Raw genomic sequence first — 20,291 nt, 5'->3', positions numbered from 1 at the left:
GCACTTCCAGCCGGCGCGGAAAGAGTCAGGCCAAGCCGGATGGAGGAGTACGGCGCCTGCCAAGGGCTAAAAAGCTCTTGGCCCAGCGGGCGGGGCCTAGCTAGGGAGTGGGTGGGGCTAACTGGTTGGGATCGGAACAAGGCTCTGGGGCCGCGTGGAGGGCGGAGCGCGCTTCTCCAGAGGTGGAACGTGTATCCGAGCGCCCGCGTCTTCTGTCTTGCACCCCTTCCTTGCCGGCCGGCACTTCGGCTGCACAGTTTTACCCAAGCCTCGAGTCTTAGTGAGCAGGTAACAGAGGGAGCACCTGAGGGGCTGGGAGGAGATGGAGAGGGTAGAGAGAAGTTAAAGGGGCACATGGAGAAGGTGGGGGAAGTCAGGGGTGGCGGTTCACTAAAGCGCTTCTGGATTGAGGGGCGTTGGGAGATAGCTTTACCTTTTCTTCTCCTAAACCCTTCAAAATCTTTGGAAAACCGTCCCTTCCAGATTTTACCTAGTCTCCACTTCCTGGGACTGTTTGCAGTGAGTTAGAAGGGGATTTATGCTCCCTAACTGATGGTAGATTTTCAAATCTGGTGACTATATGATTGGCTCAGGCACGAGTCATTGCCGCAGACTTGCTGCTTAAGGACCGACTATTCAGTATGTTTTCCTAACTCTTGGCACTTTACCCTGTATCGTGGGGGAGAGGATTTTTCTGATCTTCTGAAAAATGAAATTCTGTATTCTTTCCCCTACGCTCCTTTTTTTTTTTTTTTGGTTAGTTTGCTCTTGGAAGAGAGCAAAGAAAGTTGATAGAAAGGCTCAACTAAGTAAAGGTGGAGGCAATCACACCTTGTGAGAACAAGAAACGTGGATAGTGCCTGGGTGTGGCCCAGCCAGCCACATAAATCACCCCTACTATTAACACCAGGTCCCTGTTCCCACCTAGCACCTCCCAGCTATTGAAACATCGTTAGGCTTCAAAAATTCCTTTGAGAACTTGACTAACCTCCCTACTCAGCCAGGAAAAATTATAAAGATACCCATGAGATATATCCCATATTAAAGCAATATTATCCCAATGTAAAGCAATATGGGATATATACCACAGTGGAAGTAAAAACTAGGTGTTGTAAGGATACAAATGGAAAGGATTGTTGAACAGTGGTATATGAGGACTTAAAAGACCACTGTTTGTTAGGAGAGCATGGGAAGTACAGAGCTTTCTGTAGTTTGGGTATTTTTCCTGTAGGCAGAGGGAAACTACTGTAGGAGAAATGGAGGGATATCCTTACTAGGCGGTGAGCTCAGCAATAATTCACCCAGTGTTTATTGGACTTTTGCTAGGTTCGGATTAGTGGCAGAGCATGAAAATGTGAATAAGTCTTCAAGGAGGCCTTCATAATTACAGATCCTTCTGCTTGCATCACACTTTCCCCTGGATGTCTGTCCTTTCTTAGTTGGCCTTTCCATTTCCTGTGCTAGACTATGAGCTCCATGAGAGCAGAAGCTTTGTTTTGTTCTCTACTATATTCCCAGTACGGAGAAGTGGTCTGACACAGAGGGTGCTTAATAAATACTTGATGAATGGATAATTGAAGAGCTTACTGGAAACAGACAAGAACTGACAATTACAGCATGATTTTTAAAAGGGTAAGAAAAGCAGTGTAGTACTTGGGAAACAGAGAAGGGAGAGACCTACCTCCATGTTGGGTGGAGAAAAAGTATCATTTACACAGCATCTTAAATGATGCTGGGGCTTGCTCAGGTAGATGTGGGAGGAGGGCACTCCAGGCAGAAGGAATGCTACATGCAAGAGTTGGTGTAGTAGAGTTGAGAGTGGCTAGAGTATGGCATGCAGGGGGCAAGAGGCAGAAAGTTAGACTCAAAGCTTTGTTAGTTAAGGAGAGTGACACGTCAAGGTTTATGTTCTAGAAAGAAGACTGGAGAAGACTGGAAGGTGAATTGAAAGGGGGATTCCGGCATTTTCTGGGAATTTATTTTTTCTGTGTTAGAGATCCAGGTGAGAAATGGTAAAGGCCTGAACAAAGGCAGAGGTGAAGGGAGGTCAACATGTAAGAGAGGATAAAGCTAACATTCTTCTATTGATGAGGGGATTGAGGGAGATGGAGAAGAGGTCAGTATGCCTATCGGGTTCTGATTGGGGCAATTTAGGTGTCATTCGTCAGGAAAGATACTGTGACCTGGCTTTCAGTGTCTCTCCCCAGCTTCCATGCCTGCTTACATCTGTTTGTACATTTATTCACCTAGCTAATATGTGCAAGGGACAGTGTGAGATGTGGATGACAATACATTTGGGCCACAACATAACTCATAAAATGTTAGTGCTACGAGGAATTTTAGAGATTAGCTCAGCCTCTGCTGCAAGGTTGTCTTTATAATTGATTAGAATGGGTTTTGCATTTCAACTCTTGGATGCTTGGACTACACCCATCAAACTATCTCAGAACAGTTCTGAATTGGAATTTTCAGGAGTCATTCCAAAATGGAAGATGATGCTTCTGATTTTACACTTTTAAATTCAGTCAGTTTCGCCATTACTAATTCACTTCTTTGTAAAGATTAAAGACATCTGTGGGATTAAAGAAGTCTTCAACTAGCCTGGAAGTATGTTTCAGATAGCATAATGTAGATCAATGGACAATGGAAAGGTACCTGAGGCTCTAACCCAGTTCTGTCTTTGTTAGGAATTAACTGTGTGTCTTTAGGCAATCAGCTAGCTAACCTCTCAGGGCTTCGCTTTCCTCTTTTACAAAATGTGTAGTTTAATCTGAAGCAGTGGTTCTTAATTTGGGCTACACATTGTAATCTCTAGGAAGGCTTTAAAAGGTCCTAAGGCCTATCCCATCTCCAGAAATTGTGATTTCGTTGTTCTGGGGGGAAGCTTGAGTTTTGTTTTGTTCTGTTTGTTTTTAAATTCTGATGATTCCAGTGTATATCCAGGTCTCCCAACTTTAAAGTTCTGGAAGTTTAAAAACAGCAACAACAATGTTAATGGTAGGCTGACTGATTTGGGTAGATTTGCTCATGAAATCATATGACAGAAAGAAAGAGAGAAAGAAAGAAAGAAGGAGCTTAACATTAATTGTGGAACTGTTGCTGTATAGAGAGCACCATGCTAGACAGTGAGGGATGTAAAATCTCTACTGTTACTACAGCCGAAGAAATAAACAGGAAACATAAGTGAAACTTCTTCCCTTTGGAAAAGGCCCATTTCCTAAAAAGGGCATTGTCTCTATTTCTTCCAGAATTAAAGAGCAGGAATATGTAACGCCTTAATTTTTATTTTTTTATTTTATTTTTTTATTTTTTTAAAGATTTTATTTATTTGCGAGAGAGAGAATGAGAGACAGAGAGCATGAGAGGGAGGAGGGTCAGAGGGAGAAGCAGACTCCCTGCTGAGCAGGGAGCCCGATGTGGGACTCGATCCCGGGACTCCAGGATCATGACCTGAGCCGAAGGCAGTCGCTTAACCAACTGAGCCACCCAGGCGCCCTGTAACGCCTTAATTTTTAAAAATGTTTATTTTAACAGGAGGCTCTCCCTAAGAGCAAGGTGGGGTGATATGACTGTTGTGGATTTTGAGGGACTTAAACTGGATCTTCAGGTGAAAGGGGACCCAGTCAGGCAGGGGAAGGAGGGAGTAGATTACAGTGGAGAGAATGGTAAACAAGACATGATGATAGAAGGAGTCAGAAGCATAGGTGCAGCCATCTTAAAAGGGCCCTGAACACTTGGGTAGGGAGTTTGGATTTAATTCTGTAGCCAAGAGGGAAATGAGAAGAGTAGCATAATCAGAACTATGCCTTAGGATGAATTATGTAGAAGAATAAAATAAATGGGAAGAACAAGGGATACCACAAAACTTGCAGTCAGTCCAAAGTGAGGTAGAAAGGGGCTACACGGGATTATGGTAGAGGAGATGAAAAGGAAGGGATGTTTTGAAGGAAGAATTAGCTGATTGATTTGATAGGAAGGGTGGAACAGAGTGAGTAATCAATACTGATATCCTTCACATCATCAAATGTCGGTGACTGGGAAAATAATGTACCATGGATAGAAATAGAGACGTAATACCTGAAAGGCAAGCTAGTTGGTGTAGGGGGAAGATGATCTCAGTATTTTAAGTTTAAAGTGCTTTCCAAATATTCTTTTGATAGTGAGAACATGGGCTGAAACTCAAGACAAAAGTCAGTGCTGTAGATAATAGTATGGGACAGGTCATCTAACACTGAATACGGATGTGTTTTCTGAAGACCAAGACCAAAAAGAGCAGAAGGGCAAAGATTGGACCTTAAGGAAATCCATACTTAGGAAGTTTAAGAAGAGAAGTAGACAAAAAAAAAGTCAGTAGGGTAGAAACGCCTGGAGGGCTTTTTGTTGTTTGTTGTTTTTGTTGTTGTTGTTGTTGTTTTTAAGTAGGTTCCACACCCAGCATGGAGCCCATCACTGGGCTTGAACTCACGACCCTGAGATCAAGAACTGTGCTGAGATCAAGAGTCAGATGCTTAACCGACTGAGCCACCCAGGCGCCCCAAAACCTGGAGTTTTAATAAAGCCTAGGAAAGAGAGAGTTCCAAAAAGGAGGAGGCAACAGTGAGCTGTGTGCTTTGGAAGGCCAAGAGCATGACAAAAGGCCAGTGGATTTTACCACTGGGGACCACTGGGTCCTTCGCACTTCAGCATGTTTGTGAGTGTAGTGCCCATCACAAGTGAGGTAAAAGCCGAACCCCTTACCACAGCTCACACAGGTTTCCACAAAACCTGGCCTCCACCCGCCTCTCCTTGCTCCTCACTCCTCACCAACAACATGGCTTTCTTGTTCCTCAGACACTCCCAGCATGTGACTTCTTCCTCTGCACTTGCTCTCCTTCTCTCTGTAGCCATCTCTGCCTTGTCCCGCCCTCGTGTGGCTCACAGGCCTTCTCCAGCATGCTGCTCAGATTTATCTTCCACAGAAAGCCCTTCCTTCTGTGAAAAGCCACTACCATACCCCTTTGTTATTCTCTATCCCCTTACCATGATTTCTTTTTCTTCAGAACTGTATTGATGATTTCCTAGGGCTGCTATCACATTTTACCACAAATTGGGCAGCTTACAACAACAGAAATTTATTCTCTCACAGTTCTGGAGGCCCGAAGTCTGAAATCAAGGTGTGGGCAGGGTTTGTTCTTTCTGGAGGCTCTAAGGAAAAATTTGCTCCCTGCCTCTCCTAGCTTTAGTGCATCCTGGCACTGTCTGCCATTCCTGGCTTTTAACTGCAGCATTCCAATCTCTGCCTTCATCTTCACATGGTGTTTTCCCTCTGTGCGTGTCTCTCTTCTCGAATTTCCCTCTTAGAAGGACACCTGTCATTGGAAGAGGGCTTACCCTGATCCACTGTGACCTCATCTTAATGTGATTGCATCTGCAAAGACTTTATTTCCAATTAAGGAAGGTCACATTCACAGGTACTGGGGATTAGGAGTTCCAGCATATTTAGTGGTGGGGGGGGGGGGGTATAATTCAACCCACAACAAGAATACATACATTATGTTACACACTTATTTGTTTACATGTTTGTGTTCTTTCAGCTGCTGAAATACAAGCTCTTAGGACAGGGACAAGGTTTTATTCAAAGCTTTCTGGGTCCTGCCACAGTGCCTGGAATGCTCAATATTGGTTGAATGAATGACTCAGTGAAATTGGTCTATATGAAGTAGAGGAAGATTTGGATAACGAGAAAATGGGGGATGTTGGTTTAAAAAAAGCCTGTCAGGGGCGCCTGGGTGGCTCAGTCGTTAAGTGGCTGCCTTCGGCTTAGGTCATGATCTAAGGGTCCTGGGATTGAGCCCCGCATCGGGCTCTCTGCTCCATGGGAAGCCTGCTTCTCCCACTCCCCCTGCTTGTGTTCCGTCTCTCACTGTCTCTCTCTCTCTCTGTCAAATAAATAAATAAAATCTTAAAAAAAAAAAAAAAAAGCCTGTCATTCAAGAAGTTTGGGAGGGTGAAAAAAGAACAAGGGAGTGGTTGACTCAAAGAATTCCAAAGATTGAGGCTTAGGCCTCACTTGTGAGCCATGTTCCCTATGAGACAGTTACTGGAGTCCAAGAAATACTTCTCAGCTCTGCAAGAGAAGAAAATGAATTTGTCAATTTCTCTAGGTATGGGACTACTGACTCATAATAGCCAAACTAAAAAGAGATGAATCTGTAGACCAGAATGCCATGTAATCATTAAGGGTGGCTCAAGAGCTAGGATTGATTTTTCTGCCAAGGGCAGTATATTCACTAATGATATCAATTTATACACCCAGAGGTGCTTGGTAAATGTGGAAGTTTAGAGGCAGCAGAGTTTGATATTTCTCAAGGGATATTCCATCAAGCAATGGTAGCTGATATACTCTCTTTTTAGGGTGAGTTTTCCCAACTGTTTCTTAGAGCCCACCTCCAAAGATTCTGGTGTAGGTTTGAATACTTGAGGATCACATGAGATTCGGTATATTTAACAAGATTTCCAGGTAATTCTCATGATCAGGCATTTTGGGAAATGTTACCTGGAATTGTTCTTAATTTTATTTAGTAGCAAATCCCAGATTAGAATTAAGTCCAGTGGTCTCAACCATGCCTACTGGGCTCCCACAATTCATTTCTTAGGGTGTAGGCATGTCTTTCTGCTCAGCAGTTTTCATACTTGGGAAACTTGCTTTGTGTGCAAGCGTATGCTTGAGTGACTCAGCAAATGAAACACAGCCATTTGGATATTATCCCTCTCTTTTATGGTGGACAGATGGAATGAGCTTGATTATTAAAATAAGTACCTTTCCTATATAACTTGTGCTTCATTGTAACTAAATAGTGAATGAGGGGAATTGATTCCTGATAGAATTCCAATTAGTAGATATAGAAAGAATAGAATTACAGTCCATAATGGAATAATGAATCTAGACTACAATCATCAATGGCTGCTAAAATCATTAGGTAGAAACTGATGGGGAAGTTTATACTAGATGAAACAGACTGATAGCACCTGACCCACTGACCAGAGAACATCACCGAGAGAGACTTCATGTGCATCCTCATGTGATGCAGTAGGAAAAACAGAGCATCTCTTTTAAGTGTTCTTGCAAAAACTTTAACTCAAATTTGAGTACACCTCTACTTAGAAAATACAGGGACTAGAGGAATGCATTAAACCACATTCTCATGGATTCAGTTCCTCAGGTTTAGAAATGGGAGAATGTACAGCCTTGCTACTTTCAAACTGTGGACTGCACACCAGCTGCATTGATATCCCCATAGAGCTTATTAGAAATGCAGATTCTCGGCCAAATGAAAGACTCTGCATTTTAACAAGATTCCTAGGTAATTCTCATGTGCCTTAAATTTGGAGAAGCGTTGTCCAGGAAATGACCTCATGTTTTCAAACAAATAACGGTAAGGAAAGAAAGAAAGGGGAACTGTTGAGTGGTATGGGAGGATATATCACTGCTTTGTTAGGCTTGCAGGATTGAAGGATACACCGTATTATCAATGGGAAAAGAGATTTAGAGGATGTGTGTTAAATCATCACGGCAGTCAAATGCAGACTTGTAATGAAAGAGCCTTGGTGTAGGGATCCCTGTTAATATTCTGCCAGCAGTTCTCACACTATAGTATAATCATGTTTCAGACAATTCAGAAATTCAGTGCAGAACTTGAGTAGGTGACATCACTGTTGTCCCCAAAGTTGAAAAGAGGACAGGTTTATCGTACCTTTAACTATTTCAGATGTTTTTCTCTGAACTTAAAACAATTTTGTTTTTGCTTGGACATACTTCAGAGTCTTACTGAGCCCATTCCCATTTCTAAAAGGACATTGGATTAGATCTCAAGGATTCTTTCCAACACTCAAATTCTAGGATAAATAATTCATTTAAAAATCTCAAGTGTATATGACTAATGATATTGTACGTGACTAATGATAGTCTTCAAGTTGAATGAAAAAGCAAGGCAGCCTGTCTTCCTCAGCCAGACCTTTCCTTGTCCACACTTTTCACAAGTGTCCGAGATCTTGAGGCCAAATCACAGAGGGGTGGAGAGAAGTGCGTCAGCTGGCTGTGCAGTGGTCCGGGTGGCATCTTAGAGGAGACCCAGCCGGGGTCAGCTGTTCACCCAGGGCCGAGATGAGATAGTTGAGGCCATCCTCTTGTCACCCCCAGGCATGACTAGGTGTGAGGGGTCCAGAAATCAGTCTATCATGTGGTTCTTTCTTTACAAGTTGGACTTTCCAAAAGTATTTTAAATTGGCCATGCTACTTAATGGGCAGAGTTTTATATTTTGCTTTAAAATTATGTTGGTTTCCTTTTTTACATGATGTCTTTCAGAATTTGCCTACTTTTCTGGTATAACTAATTCTGATGGCTGGGAGTAAAGGACGCGGACGTGCAGCTTACACCTTTAATATTGAAGCAGTTGGATTTGGCAGAGGTGAAAAGTTACCTGATGTAGTATTGAAACCCCCTCCACTATTTCCTGTAAGTACAGTAAAAGTGGATTTCTCACGGTTTGTTTTTTCATGTTTCAAAGAAGATTAAAGTTCTATATAGGACTGAATAGAGGATATCATTATAAAATCTTAAATGTAAGAAAGTAAAAGAGGGTGTGCTTCACTGCTGTGTGCTTCCCTGAACCTCTTTCTGATTTTTAACACTGCTTTCCTAAAACACAGAAAAAACTGTAGTCACCTTTCCTTGAATATACTCAGTACTATGTGAACTAAGAAAGAATTTTTTTTCAATTCCTGCATCTTCTGTTGTGTTTTTGATGTATTCCAACATCAAAATAATATTTTTGAAAGTCAGGTCAGATTTTACAGTGGTCCCCAATGGTCCTCACTCTACCAGACTTTCACTTAATGATTTTCCTCTCATCTTGTATCTATAGGATTTGATTTTTCTCACTAGTATACCATTTGGTCTTTTAGTCCCTACTCAACTTTTTTTTTTTTTTTTGCTTATTTCTCTATTTTTAAAAAAGTCAATTTGAATTTTGTTGTTGTTTCTCAACATCTAAGTGTTCCTACTACATTTAGTGTTGCTTTTAAATTTAATGAGTATGCTGTAAACTCAATTGGCATAATATTTAATGCTTTCACTTTACATTTAGTTTAAAATCTAAGCTTACATTTCCAGGTGTGTATGTGCTACGATATAAAAAAATGAAAAAATCGTAAATAACCACATACCCCTCAATCTAGGAATCTTTCCTCTATTTCAAAAGGGAAAAGTCCCTTGTCAAAAGATTTATGTAAGTAGAGGACCCTGAACAAATGTATCTAGGGATCTAGGTGTCTTCCACAGGGAGTCTCTACTTTTTGCTCTTGGTATTTTGCCTTTTTGATATTTAGTAAATAGCCTGAAACAACAATACACGTCTCATGTATAGGCATAATGTCACTTTATACATTGATTTCTTTTAAAACAAGCTCTTCTCCATGTGTGAGGATACTTCTAAACACTGGGAATATTAGGACATGTTGTTTTATACTTGGAATAAAATTGTAATTCCTTACTGCTGGCAAACTGGCTCTATTGGATAGGGCCTTGCTGATGTCTAACTTTTCCTGTCACTGACCTTCTCTCTCCTTAGCCGTCATGGCCTCCTTGTTCTCGCAGACGTATTCCTGTGTTGGTTTCCCTGGCTGGAGCCGTCTGTTTTCAAGTCTTTCCATGATGGCTTCCTAATTTTATCCAGAGCCTGCTCAAATGTGACTTCCTTAGAGGTCACGTGTGCTCACCCTTGTCTAGACCAATACCTCCAGCCTCCATGTACTCTGTCCGTCACTCTTTCCTCTACCCAGCTTCGTTTTCATGCCACTTATCACTACCTGAAATTGTGTATTTCCTCGTTGTTTACTTACATCTTGTGTTTTTCTCCCCTAGAATGTAAGTTCCATAAGGGCAGGAAGTTTGATTAGTTCATCACGGTGTCTCTTGTTGTCTAACCATGTCTGGCTTATAGAAAGCACTTAATAAATAGTTGTAGAATGAATGAACAAATTCAGAGTGAAATTTTGAAAATGTACCCTATACTTTGCTCTGATACTAGAAATGTCTTTTTTTTAAGAAATGTCTTTACTACATAACCTGAGGTCCCACTTTTTAATAAATACATATATTTTATGAATATATATACATAATATACATATGTGTGCATGTGTGTAGTTCGTTAAAATTGAAGACGTCAAGAGGCACCTGAGTGGCTCAGTTGGTTGGGCATTCAGCTCTTCATTTCGGCTCAGGTCATGATCTCAGGCTCTTGAGATCAAGCGCTGGGTCAGGCTCAGCACTGAGTGTGGAGCCTGCTTGGGATTCTCTCTCCTTTTCCCTCTGTGCCCCACCCCCCACCACACACACATGCACATGCACACTCTCTCCCTGTCTAAAAAAAAAAAAAAAATTGAAGATGCAGGTTCAAACTCCTGCTTTGTCATTTACATGTCGTGTGAGCTTATAGATTGTTCACTTGTCAGTTTATTTACTGTCAAAGGGAAAATATTGATGATAGTTTAAATGGGATCATGGATGTTGAATATTGAGGACATCTGGGTCAGAGTAACCACTTGCTAAATAATAGCTGCTACTTCTATTCTTTTTTTTTTTTAAGCTACTGCTCCCACTAATACCACCACTACTAACTGAGGTTAATAAGAAACCAAAGCAGTTGCTCTCATTCTGGTGCTTTGAGTTCTAAACTATGTAATCACGGTCAACAGACTATGTAACAAAATAATTGTTGGTGTGGTCAGTAGGAAAATTAAGCATCTTTCTTTCCTACCTCTAAAATAAGAGCAAAGTAGGAAATGGGCTAAAAGGTTAAATAGATTACAAAAGCTCAGCATCTTTTCAGTTGATTGTAAAACTTAGTATCTATAAAATGTAGTTTTTCAATAAAACTGACATTTTCCAGATTATAGACAAAAGGGATATTTAAAAACTTAACTTATTAAAAAAATTGTCTCTTAAAAAGGATACAGATTATAAACCAGTGCCACTGAAAGCAGGAGAGGGTGAAGATTATATGCTGGCCTTGAAACAGGAGTTGAGAGAAACTATGAAAAGAATGCCTTATTACATAGAAACACCTGAAGAAAAACAAGGTGGGTAGTGGAATCTTTGATTATGTGGCTGAATGTATACAGATGAAACAGTGTTTCTATATAAGATATATAGTCATTTAATGCACTTAATGATTGCTTGATTTAGTTCAATCAGAAATTATCCACTACCTTGAAAAAGCATACTTAATGTTGATTTAACAGAAAAATGTATTTTAAACTTTTTGATATTTTATTTCTAAAATTACCTTTCAAGAGAAGTTTTATGTGTTTGGTGAAAATTATGAAAAACAGAAAAATATTAAAAAATAAAAGTCACCTATAATGCTTACGTCTAGAGATCTATTACTATTTTATTGCATATTCTGGATTTTTTTCTTTTATATGTGTATTCTTTTTATAAAATTGGATTCATAGTCTTTGTATCTTCCTTTTTTACCCAATAGCATGTTATTAGCCTTTTCACATATCCTTAGTATTCTTGGAAAATATGATTTTTAATGACTATGTGGTATTTCATTGTGTGTATATAACATTATTTATTGTGAGTAGTTGCCTGCTGTTAGATTTAAAGTGGTTTTTTGCTCATATATGTATATACTGCAATGATTACTATCCTTATCCATAAATCCTTATGTAAGTCTCTGATTATTTAATATTTTGGTTAAAATTTTTAGAAGCCTTGACTGTATTTTGGCTTATTATTTGTATATCAGACATAATAGGAAGCATAAAGCATGTACTCATTGGTTATGCCAAGGACAGAGAGGAGAAATTACAGTTAGAGAAGCTTGACAGTCCCAGGGAGTGGGAAGTGGTTTTAGAGGAAGAGAACCCATTCCTGAGTAGTTATTTAGCATAGTAGATCTATATTGATTTTCAGTTTCTGCCCTTGAATGTTGAAATTAGAGAGATCGATATCATCCTTGAGTTCCCAAAACAACATCATTAAAGCATGAGAAATTCATATAGTATCATCTTATTCCATTAGTATTAAAAATGCATTCCATTTTCACTCTCTGTAAAAGACTTAGAACTGGCTAAGAGTCAAAAACAAAGTCTTATATAGTAATATATGTGCTTATAATTATAAGAAGCATTTTAGACATGTTCATTGAATTTTTCAAACATAGCTGCTTGAAGTTGATATAATGGTTTCATAAGACATTTTTAAAAATACTGAATTTTTTTTTACTTTCATGATTATGTTGCATGCTTTTATCTATTTGATTCAAAAATGAAATTAAAGCTCTCATTTTAAAGATTTAAAAAACTAAGATTAAATGAACTAATAAACATTCATTCTTAGTGGAAAAAATAATAGTGTAGGGTATACTTTAATCTTTTTAAAATTAGTCTAGACCATGGAACAGATTTACTTAACTAAATGTGGTCGTTATTAAAGCACAGGTCTAATTTACAAGTATATCATTTTATTAAAGCATATCTGTGAGTCTTTTAAATAGGGACATTAGGAACATAATTTTCTTGCTGGTTTCTGGGAGTGGTTGGCTTGTACCTGGATTAAGAGGCTCTTTATCTTTGATAATTGCACAAAGTATTTAAAAATACAAGGAATCTTTGTTTCTTTTTCTTTCTGGAGAAAATGCTTGTATAAAATTTTCCAAATTGATACAAGTACATTCTCCTTCAAAATCTTCATGTTTACTTTTCTTTTCTGATGTAATGTGTTTTTAGAAAACTATGGTTGAAAATGAAGTTTTTAAAAAAAAAATACACATACGCATGTGTATAGGTTAATATAGTATTTACTATATATATATATATGCTTATATATGTGTGTGTGTGTATTCATATATATAAAGTGTTTATGTACTATGCACACCACGAATGAGAAAGAATTGGCCAGGCTGAACAGAAGTATGCAACTGTCAGAGGGAGCTTATTCTGGGTAGTGTTATATCACTGTAGCTTCAGCAGCCTTGTCCTATCACTCACCACCTATATGCTTTAGAAAAGAGAGACTTAGGGACTCATGTAAATAAATAAGGGTAAGAGGTGTCAAGGTTTCCTGATAATTAAGTGGCTAGTGGCTCAGGATATTGAGATCACAAAGAACTGAGGGCATAGAATGAAAATATTTCTTGTTGTGATATCTTCACAATTTGTTTATAATGTTCTTGGATAGAATTATAGAAATGATTGGTATTTTCTTTACATGAAATTTGTTATCTTTGTAATAAAAGAAAAACACCGATAAATATTATTACTTTAATGGATTATAGCTGCAAGGGCGTATGGAGAGCATCTGATCCAATGGTTCCCAGCTCAGGTTCCTGAACCACTAGGGTCCAATGAGGTAAAAACAGGCGTGATAGTTGTGATGGTTCTGTAAGCCATTTTTAGAATTTCAAAAGCTTAATAGGAATTACACATTTACCTGCAGTATGGCCACAAGATCTGTTAATGAATAGTTTGGTTTTTATTAACTGTCAATGTACCATCAGGGTCCAGGAGACCCGATTTTGATTTTTGAGTTTATTTTTGAGGAGTGATTGATATTCATAACTTTTATTTTTTAATAGAGATCTTCCAAAGAACAAAGAGAATTTATTTTAAAAATAGAAAGGGGGCACCTGGGTGGCTCAATCAGTTAAGCGTCTGACTCTTGTTTTAGGCTCATGATCTCAGGGTCGTGAGATCCAGCCCCACATCGGGCTCTGCACTCAGCCTGGAGTCTGCTTGAGATTCTCTCTCTCCCTGTCCTTCTACCCCTCCCCCTGTTAAATAAATAAATAAAGTCTTTAAATAATTTCTTTTTTAAATGAAAAAATAAAGGAAGAAAACTCATTTTATCTTAGCATTACCATATTGGCCTGTTGTATCCTTTTATAAATCTAAATACATTCTGGAATCTTAGTGATCTTATTTTTCCTTCATCTTTAAACATCTTGCTATTTCATCAGCATAGATACTATTTTATCATTACTTGTGAATTATCCCCCCCATCCTGGAAAATAAAAGACTGAAATAATTAAAAAAAAAAAAAAAGGAAGAATGATGAAGTTGCCTTGAAGGATGGTGCAGTATTGAAATAAATCACTATTACATTATCCTTTAGTGTTTCTTTTGTGTTGCCCAAAGTATTACATTAATTTTTAGGAAGCTATAAAAGAAGTCTAGAGAGACTTGTCTTTATAGTTGTTTTGTTTGGTTTTGTTTTTGTTTTCATAGAGTACAATTGAGAATCCAGAATTGTTCATTTTCAGCCCATAATGGCAAAGAGAAGAAAACTGACAGAGGAAGGTGTTGCACTAGACAAATCAGAAGATGAATGTAGATGCAGCAGTTCTTTGGGCACTAACAATGATCGTGAAATTGATTGTATAAGTGAAATCTCTGAGTCTTCAGATGAGAGTATTCTAGATGAATTTTCTCAAACTCAAGAGTCAATGGGTAAACAATATATCTCTAAGAATAAAAAGGAAATACAGTATTCTCATACCATTAGTCCTTGAAAAGCTCCTCGTCACATAATATTTTGTGATAAGAACTGGGAACATCCTGTTTGTTGAAATGACATGTGACCATATATTTTTTTTTATGGTGTTTATGTACCAAAAGTTATTTGATGTAGTTTGTAACTGGACAAATGCTAAAGGCAAGGACAAAGATGATCAAAAGGAAATAGGTTATGTAGAAACGAAACAGTTTGTTGGATTGATCATGTTAATTGGTAATTATAAATTTAATAATGAAAATGTTTTACAATTATAGACCAAAGAAGATGGCTGGGCCATCCTCACTTCAACACAAATGTGAGCCATCAAAGCTTTTTTTTTTTTTTTTTTAAGATTTTATTTATTTATTTGTCTGAGAGAGAGAGCACGCGCACAAGCAGGGGGAGTGGCAAAGGGAGAGGGAGAAGCAGGCTCCTCGTTGAGCAGGGAGTCCAATGCTGGGCCCAGGACTCCGGGATCATGACCTGAGCCAAAAGCAGGTGCTTAACTGACTGAACCAGCCGGGCGTCCCGTCAAAGCTTTTTAAAGTATTACATTTGGCAATGCGAGTATAAGATGAAGAATTGGAAATAATGATAAGCTGGAACCTATTAGAAATGTATTTCTAATCTAGAATCATTTTGATGGTGCAAGTGTGAGAAGAACCAGAAGTAACAAGTTAGAATTTATTAATAAAGATATATTTGAAATCTGGAATCAGGATATATGAAATGTATATATTCAGAGTTTGTGCATGACAACTGTACATCCATTCCTAGAATGCACAGTTGATGCACAGTTAACTGCATTCAAAAGACATTGCCCATTTTGGGTAAATAGACATTCAAAACCAGGAAAAGAATGGAACATAAATTTGAGTTTAGTATACTTAAGTTCTTATTATAATTTCTAATAACTTTCTTTTTAAATAATAGCTTTATTGAGATAAAATTCACATATATAAAATACACTTCTTTTATTTATTTATTTATTTATTTATTTATTTATTTATTTGAGAGAGAGAATGAGATAGAGAGAGAGAGCATGAGAGGGGGGAGGGTCAGAGGGAGAAGCAGACTCCCTGCTGAGCAGGGAGCCCGATGCGGGACTCAATCCCGGGACTCCAGGATCATGACCTGAGCCGAAGGCAGTCGCTTAACCAACTGAGCCACCCAGGCGCCCCTAAAATACACTTCTTAAAGTATACAATTCAGTGGCTTTTGATGTAGTTACAGAATTGTGCAACCAACACTATTCTCTGATGTTTGGAACCTTTTCATCAACCTGAAAAGAAATCCTGTACCTATTAGTATCACCCCTCATTCTCCCCTGTATTTAGCCATGGCAACCACTAATCTGCTTTGTCTGTAGTGATTTGTCTCTTCTGGACATTTCATATAAGTAGAATCATAGGGATGCTTGGCTGGCTCAGATCTCGGGGTTGTAAGTTCAAGCCCAACGTTGGGTGTAGAGATTACTTAAAAATGAAAAATGAAATCTTTTAAAAAAGGGAATCATAAAATGTGTCCTTTTGTGACTGGCTTCTTTAACTTAGCATAATGTTTTCAGGGTTCACTGATGGTACAACATGCTTCATTCCTTTTTATGGCTGAATAGTATTCTGTTGTTTGTATATGCCACATTTTGTTTGTCCATTCACCAGTTGATGGACATTTGGGTCAGTTCCACTTTGGAGCTATCATGAGTAATGTTGCTTTGAACATTTATGTACATGTTTTTGAGTGGACATATGGTATTTCTATTGGGTATTTATCTAGGGTCATATGGTAACTCTATATTTCACATTTTGAGGAACTGCCAAACTGTTTTCCAAAGTGCTTGCACCATTTTACATTACCAACAATATATGAGGGTTCTAGTTTCTCCACACCGTTCCCAAAACTTGTTGGTTATAGTTTCTCCACACCCTTGCCTTTTTGGTTATAGCCATCCTATTGGGTATCAAGTGGTGTCTCATTGTGGTTTTGATTTGAGTTTCCAAAATAACTATGATGTTGAACATCTTATATGCTTTTTTCCATGCATATCTTCTTTGGAGAAATGTCTATTCAAATCCTTTGTTTCTTTTTAACTGGATCTCAGTAGTTTTCAATATTGCTTATTCTTCTAAAGTTTACTACTAAAGGTTAAATTTTTCCAAAATATGCAATCTGTTGTGGAGAAAATTTTTAAATGCAAATCTGTCATCTGTGTTGACTTCTCTTTACAGATGAAAAGCTTGAGAGCAAGATTGAAGTCAAAACAGTTAAATAGCTAGAAAAGCTTGATTTCTGGGTCTCACTGATCTACTCTTTATTTTAGTTAATTTTGTTTAACACTCTGGTCTTAGTATTATTTGGAATCATGTTCTTAACATGGAAGAGAAATCGGTACATATTTGGGTCTTGTTTTTTATGTTTGCATCTTTTGTATTAACTTCCCTATTTCATGGCTATACTCCTAAACCACATGTTATGATGAACCATGGTTTCAGGCTATGGCATGATGGTGTTCCTTGCTAACTTAAGTTGCTAGGAAAGGGTTTGGGCCCTTATTAAGGGAGTTTCTTGTGGCAGAGTTGGCGAAGGAGAATAAGAGCCACTCCCATTTTGGGCAAGCACAGAAGGTCCCTGGAGAGTTGTCAGTAGTTGGTGTGGAAGACTTGCAGCTTGCTCATTCATACCCCATCAAGTCCAAACCTAGCTACTCCTACCCTTTTCCCCATTCTCCTCCTCAATGGGTTGTGAAGAGTAGCTCACTGAGAAGCCTGTGTATTAATGTGTGTATCAAGCACTGGAGGTGAGCATACAGCTTTCCATCTCCACTTAGGTAGTTAATACATCCCAGTTACATAAGATTTAAAGTGTGGGAGCTGGAGGCTAGTGTCACAAGAAGGCTTACTTGCCTGTATATGTAAGTGGCTTCCTGACCTGGCTTTGGGCTTTAGTGAATATTCTCAGAGATGAGTCAGGTTGTCTGATTCTAAAAACCATGATCAGGGTTTAGGTCTCTGCTCACCCCCGGCCATTCATACCCAGTTGCTTCTTGCCACTTCCTTAAACTTGTAATATTTATTGAACTTTTCAATAGGTGTTCAGGAACACATTATGTACAAATATAGGAAATTCCCTATGTGTGAAATAAAAGGTGTTTGGGGGGGTTGTTTTGTTTTGTTTTGTTTTGTTTTTAAAAACAATGACTTTTTTTTTTTTTTTAAAGATTTTATGTATTTATTTGACAGAGACACAGCGAGAGAGGGATCACAAGCAGGGGGAGAGAGAGAGGGAGAAGCAGGCTTCCCGCCGAGCAGGGAGCCCAATGCGGGGCTCGATCCCAGGACCCTGGAACCATGACCTGAGCCGAAGGCAGACGCTTAACGACTGAGCCACCCAGGCGCCCCTGTTTTGTTTTGTTTTTAAAGGTTTTATTTATTTATTTGACAGAGCACAAGCAGGGGGAGGAAGAGGGAGAAGCAGACTCCCCACTGAGCAAGGAGCCCGACATGGGACTTGATCCCAGGACTCTGGGATCATGACCTGAGCCGAAGGCAGACACTTAACTGACTGAGCCACCCAGGCGCCCCGAAATAAAAGATGTTATCTGCTGTTTTCAGTTACGGCTTAAGGAATGGCTTACGTTCAGGCTTATTCTTGACTTCTCTAATGAACACTTCTTTTTTTTTCTAGATATTGAAAGATATAGTAAAAGATACATGAAGGTGTACAAAGAGGAGTGGATACCAGGTAATTATAAAACTGAAAATATTAAAATAATTTTTAAAGTTTTATCTCCCTACCCCATATTTTTTTAGGGAAAATTTTCTATTTTCACCATAGGAATTTTCACTGTAGGAAAATAGTCTGGCTCCTTTCCTATAATTAATTAGTAATGTATATCCTTTGAAAACTAGAATAAAAAGACTTTTATACTGTAACAAGGAAGAGTTAAAGTGTTTTTGAAGTTCTTAAAATACTTTTTTATAAAATAGGACTTGCCAAACCCATTTGGCTTTCCATTTCCATTTGCCACAATCACAATTTTAATCTACAGTACCAATAATAATTCCGTGTTTGTGAGTGATTTTAAGCTTTTGAGGAGAAAACAAGTCTAGTTAAAGGATATTTTAAGCCCAAATCATGGATCTTCCTTTCTTTCAAGCAGACATAGACTACTTTTATTTGTTAAGATGCCTTTTCAATAGAAACATATCTAAGAGAGTTTTTTTCAACGTTCACAAATTTTCCTTAGACAGAGGCAAGATGGAAGAGGCTAGAGAGATTTCATCCAGCGCTTTCATTTTGCAGATAAAGAAATGTTGCCATAGAAATGGAGTGATTTATCAGGGTGACTTGGACAGTACTACTAGAACCCAGGTCTTCTCATTTTAACTCACTTCCCTTTGACTTCTCTGTCCTTGGTGTTTCATGGAAACTGCCTTTATGTAAGAGCATAAATGGCATTTATAACATTATTGCTTGCATGGGTTATAGTGGTCTTTTCAGTGTGGATCATTGATAAAGTTGGATTTTCCTTCAACACTCTCCTATCTCAGATCTTTCATATCTGCCACATCATAAATATTTATCTCCTGAATGATTCTCTTTACATACTTTTTCGTGATCATCTATGAATCACTTATAAAAGTAGAAATATAGTCAAAGCCAGATTTATTAGTTCAGGTAAAATAGCTTGAGATACAAATGCTTTCTATAAAATATACTGAGTTTTTATTAGCAGGCAGTATTTTTTAATCCATTCTCATGTTGCTTCATTTTTCTGATTAATTCTGTGCTTAAAAAGAAAAGAAAGTGGGATCCCTGGGTGGCTCAGTCAGTTGAGCATCTGACTCTTGGTTTTGACTGAGGTCATGATCTCAGGGGTGGGATCAAGCCCTGCATAGGGCTCCACACTCAGCGAGGAATCCCTTCCGCTCATGTGTACGCTCTCTCTCTAAAATAAATAAATAATTCTTTAAGAAAATTAAAAGTAAGTGGCAAATTAAATATTTACTTATTTATTTGAAAGAGAATGCAGGGGGTGGGGCAGGGGAGAAGGAGAGAGAGAATCTCAAGCAGACTCCCCACAGGGCTCGATCTCACAACTCTGGGATCATGACCTGAGCCAAAACCAAGAGTCTGAGACTCAAGTGACTGAGCCACCCAGATGCCCCCAGGCAAAATTATTTATTAAAGAGAATTTACTTTTCCGTAGCTATTTATATTTTTAATTATAAAGTTTTTGGATAATTATTAGAATTGTTTATTTAATTTTGCATGTGTTGGGACTATGGTCACATATTTTAACTTTTGAAAAATATCAACTATAGAAAACTTAATCCTAACACCCACAAAGAATGGTTATAATATTTTGTTCCCAACCTAGAGGTTTCTCTGCACAAATATTAAATATATAAAGATATTTATATGTTAGGTTTATTTTTTAATGGGATTATATACATATTATTTTAGAAACTTTTTTTATCAAACAATGTATCATGAATAACTCTTCATAAAAATTTTCTTACATTATTTTTCTTGTGATGAAAATTTCTGTATTTAAAATTGATTAGATAAATACTGTGTAGCTGTTGAAAGAATGTTGTAGGGGCGCCTGGGTGGCTCAGTTGGTTAAGCGACTGCCTTCGGCTCAGGTCATGATCCTGGAGTCCCGGGATCGAGTCCCACATCGGGCTCCCTGCTCGTCAGGGAGTCTGCTTCTCCCTCTGACCCTCCTCCCTCTCATGCTCTCTGTCG

General features: G+C 38.4%; 1 protein-coding gene across 5 annotated transcripts in view; it reads left to right on the top strand.

Annotated features, from left to right (window-relative positions):
* The window catches only part of POLR3G (RNA polymerase III subunit G), a 96,034-nt gene that overhangs the window by 53,672 nt on the left and 22,071 nt on the right, over positions 1 to 20,291 (top strand). For 3 of the 5 annotated variants that reach the window (XM_032404019.1, XM_032404014.1, XM_032404016.1), the window contains 3 exons: positions 8,346 to 8,495; positions 10,990 to 11,119; positions 18,225 to 18,281. In XM_032404019.1, the coding sequence (XP_032259910.1) occupies positions 8,379 to 8,495; positions 10,990 to 11,119; positions 18,225 to 18,281 (304 nt within the window). In that variant the 5' untranslated portion in view covers positions 8,346 to 8,378. Of the gene's footprint in view, positions 1 to 84; positions 289 to 1,529; positions 1,633 to 8,345; positions 8,496 to 10,989; positions 11,120 to 18,224; positions 18,282 to 20,291 lie in introns of those variants that run through there. The other 2 variants (XM_032404015.1, XM_032404018.1) reach the window with 2 other exon arrangements.

Source organism: Phoca vitulina, unplaced genomic scaffold (assembly GCF_004348235.1).
Source record: "Phoca vitulina isolate PV1807 unplaced genomic scaffold, GSC_HSeal_1.0 scaffold6, whole genome shotgun sequence".
Taxonomy (NCBI): Eukaryota; Metazoa; Chordata; class Mammalia; order Carnivora; family Phocidae; genus Phoca; species Phoca vitulina.
Note: the sequence above shows the minus strand (reverse complement) of the source record. Positions and strands in the feature narration are given on the sequence as shown.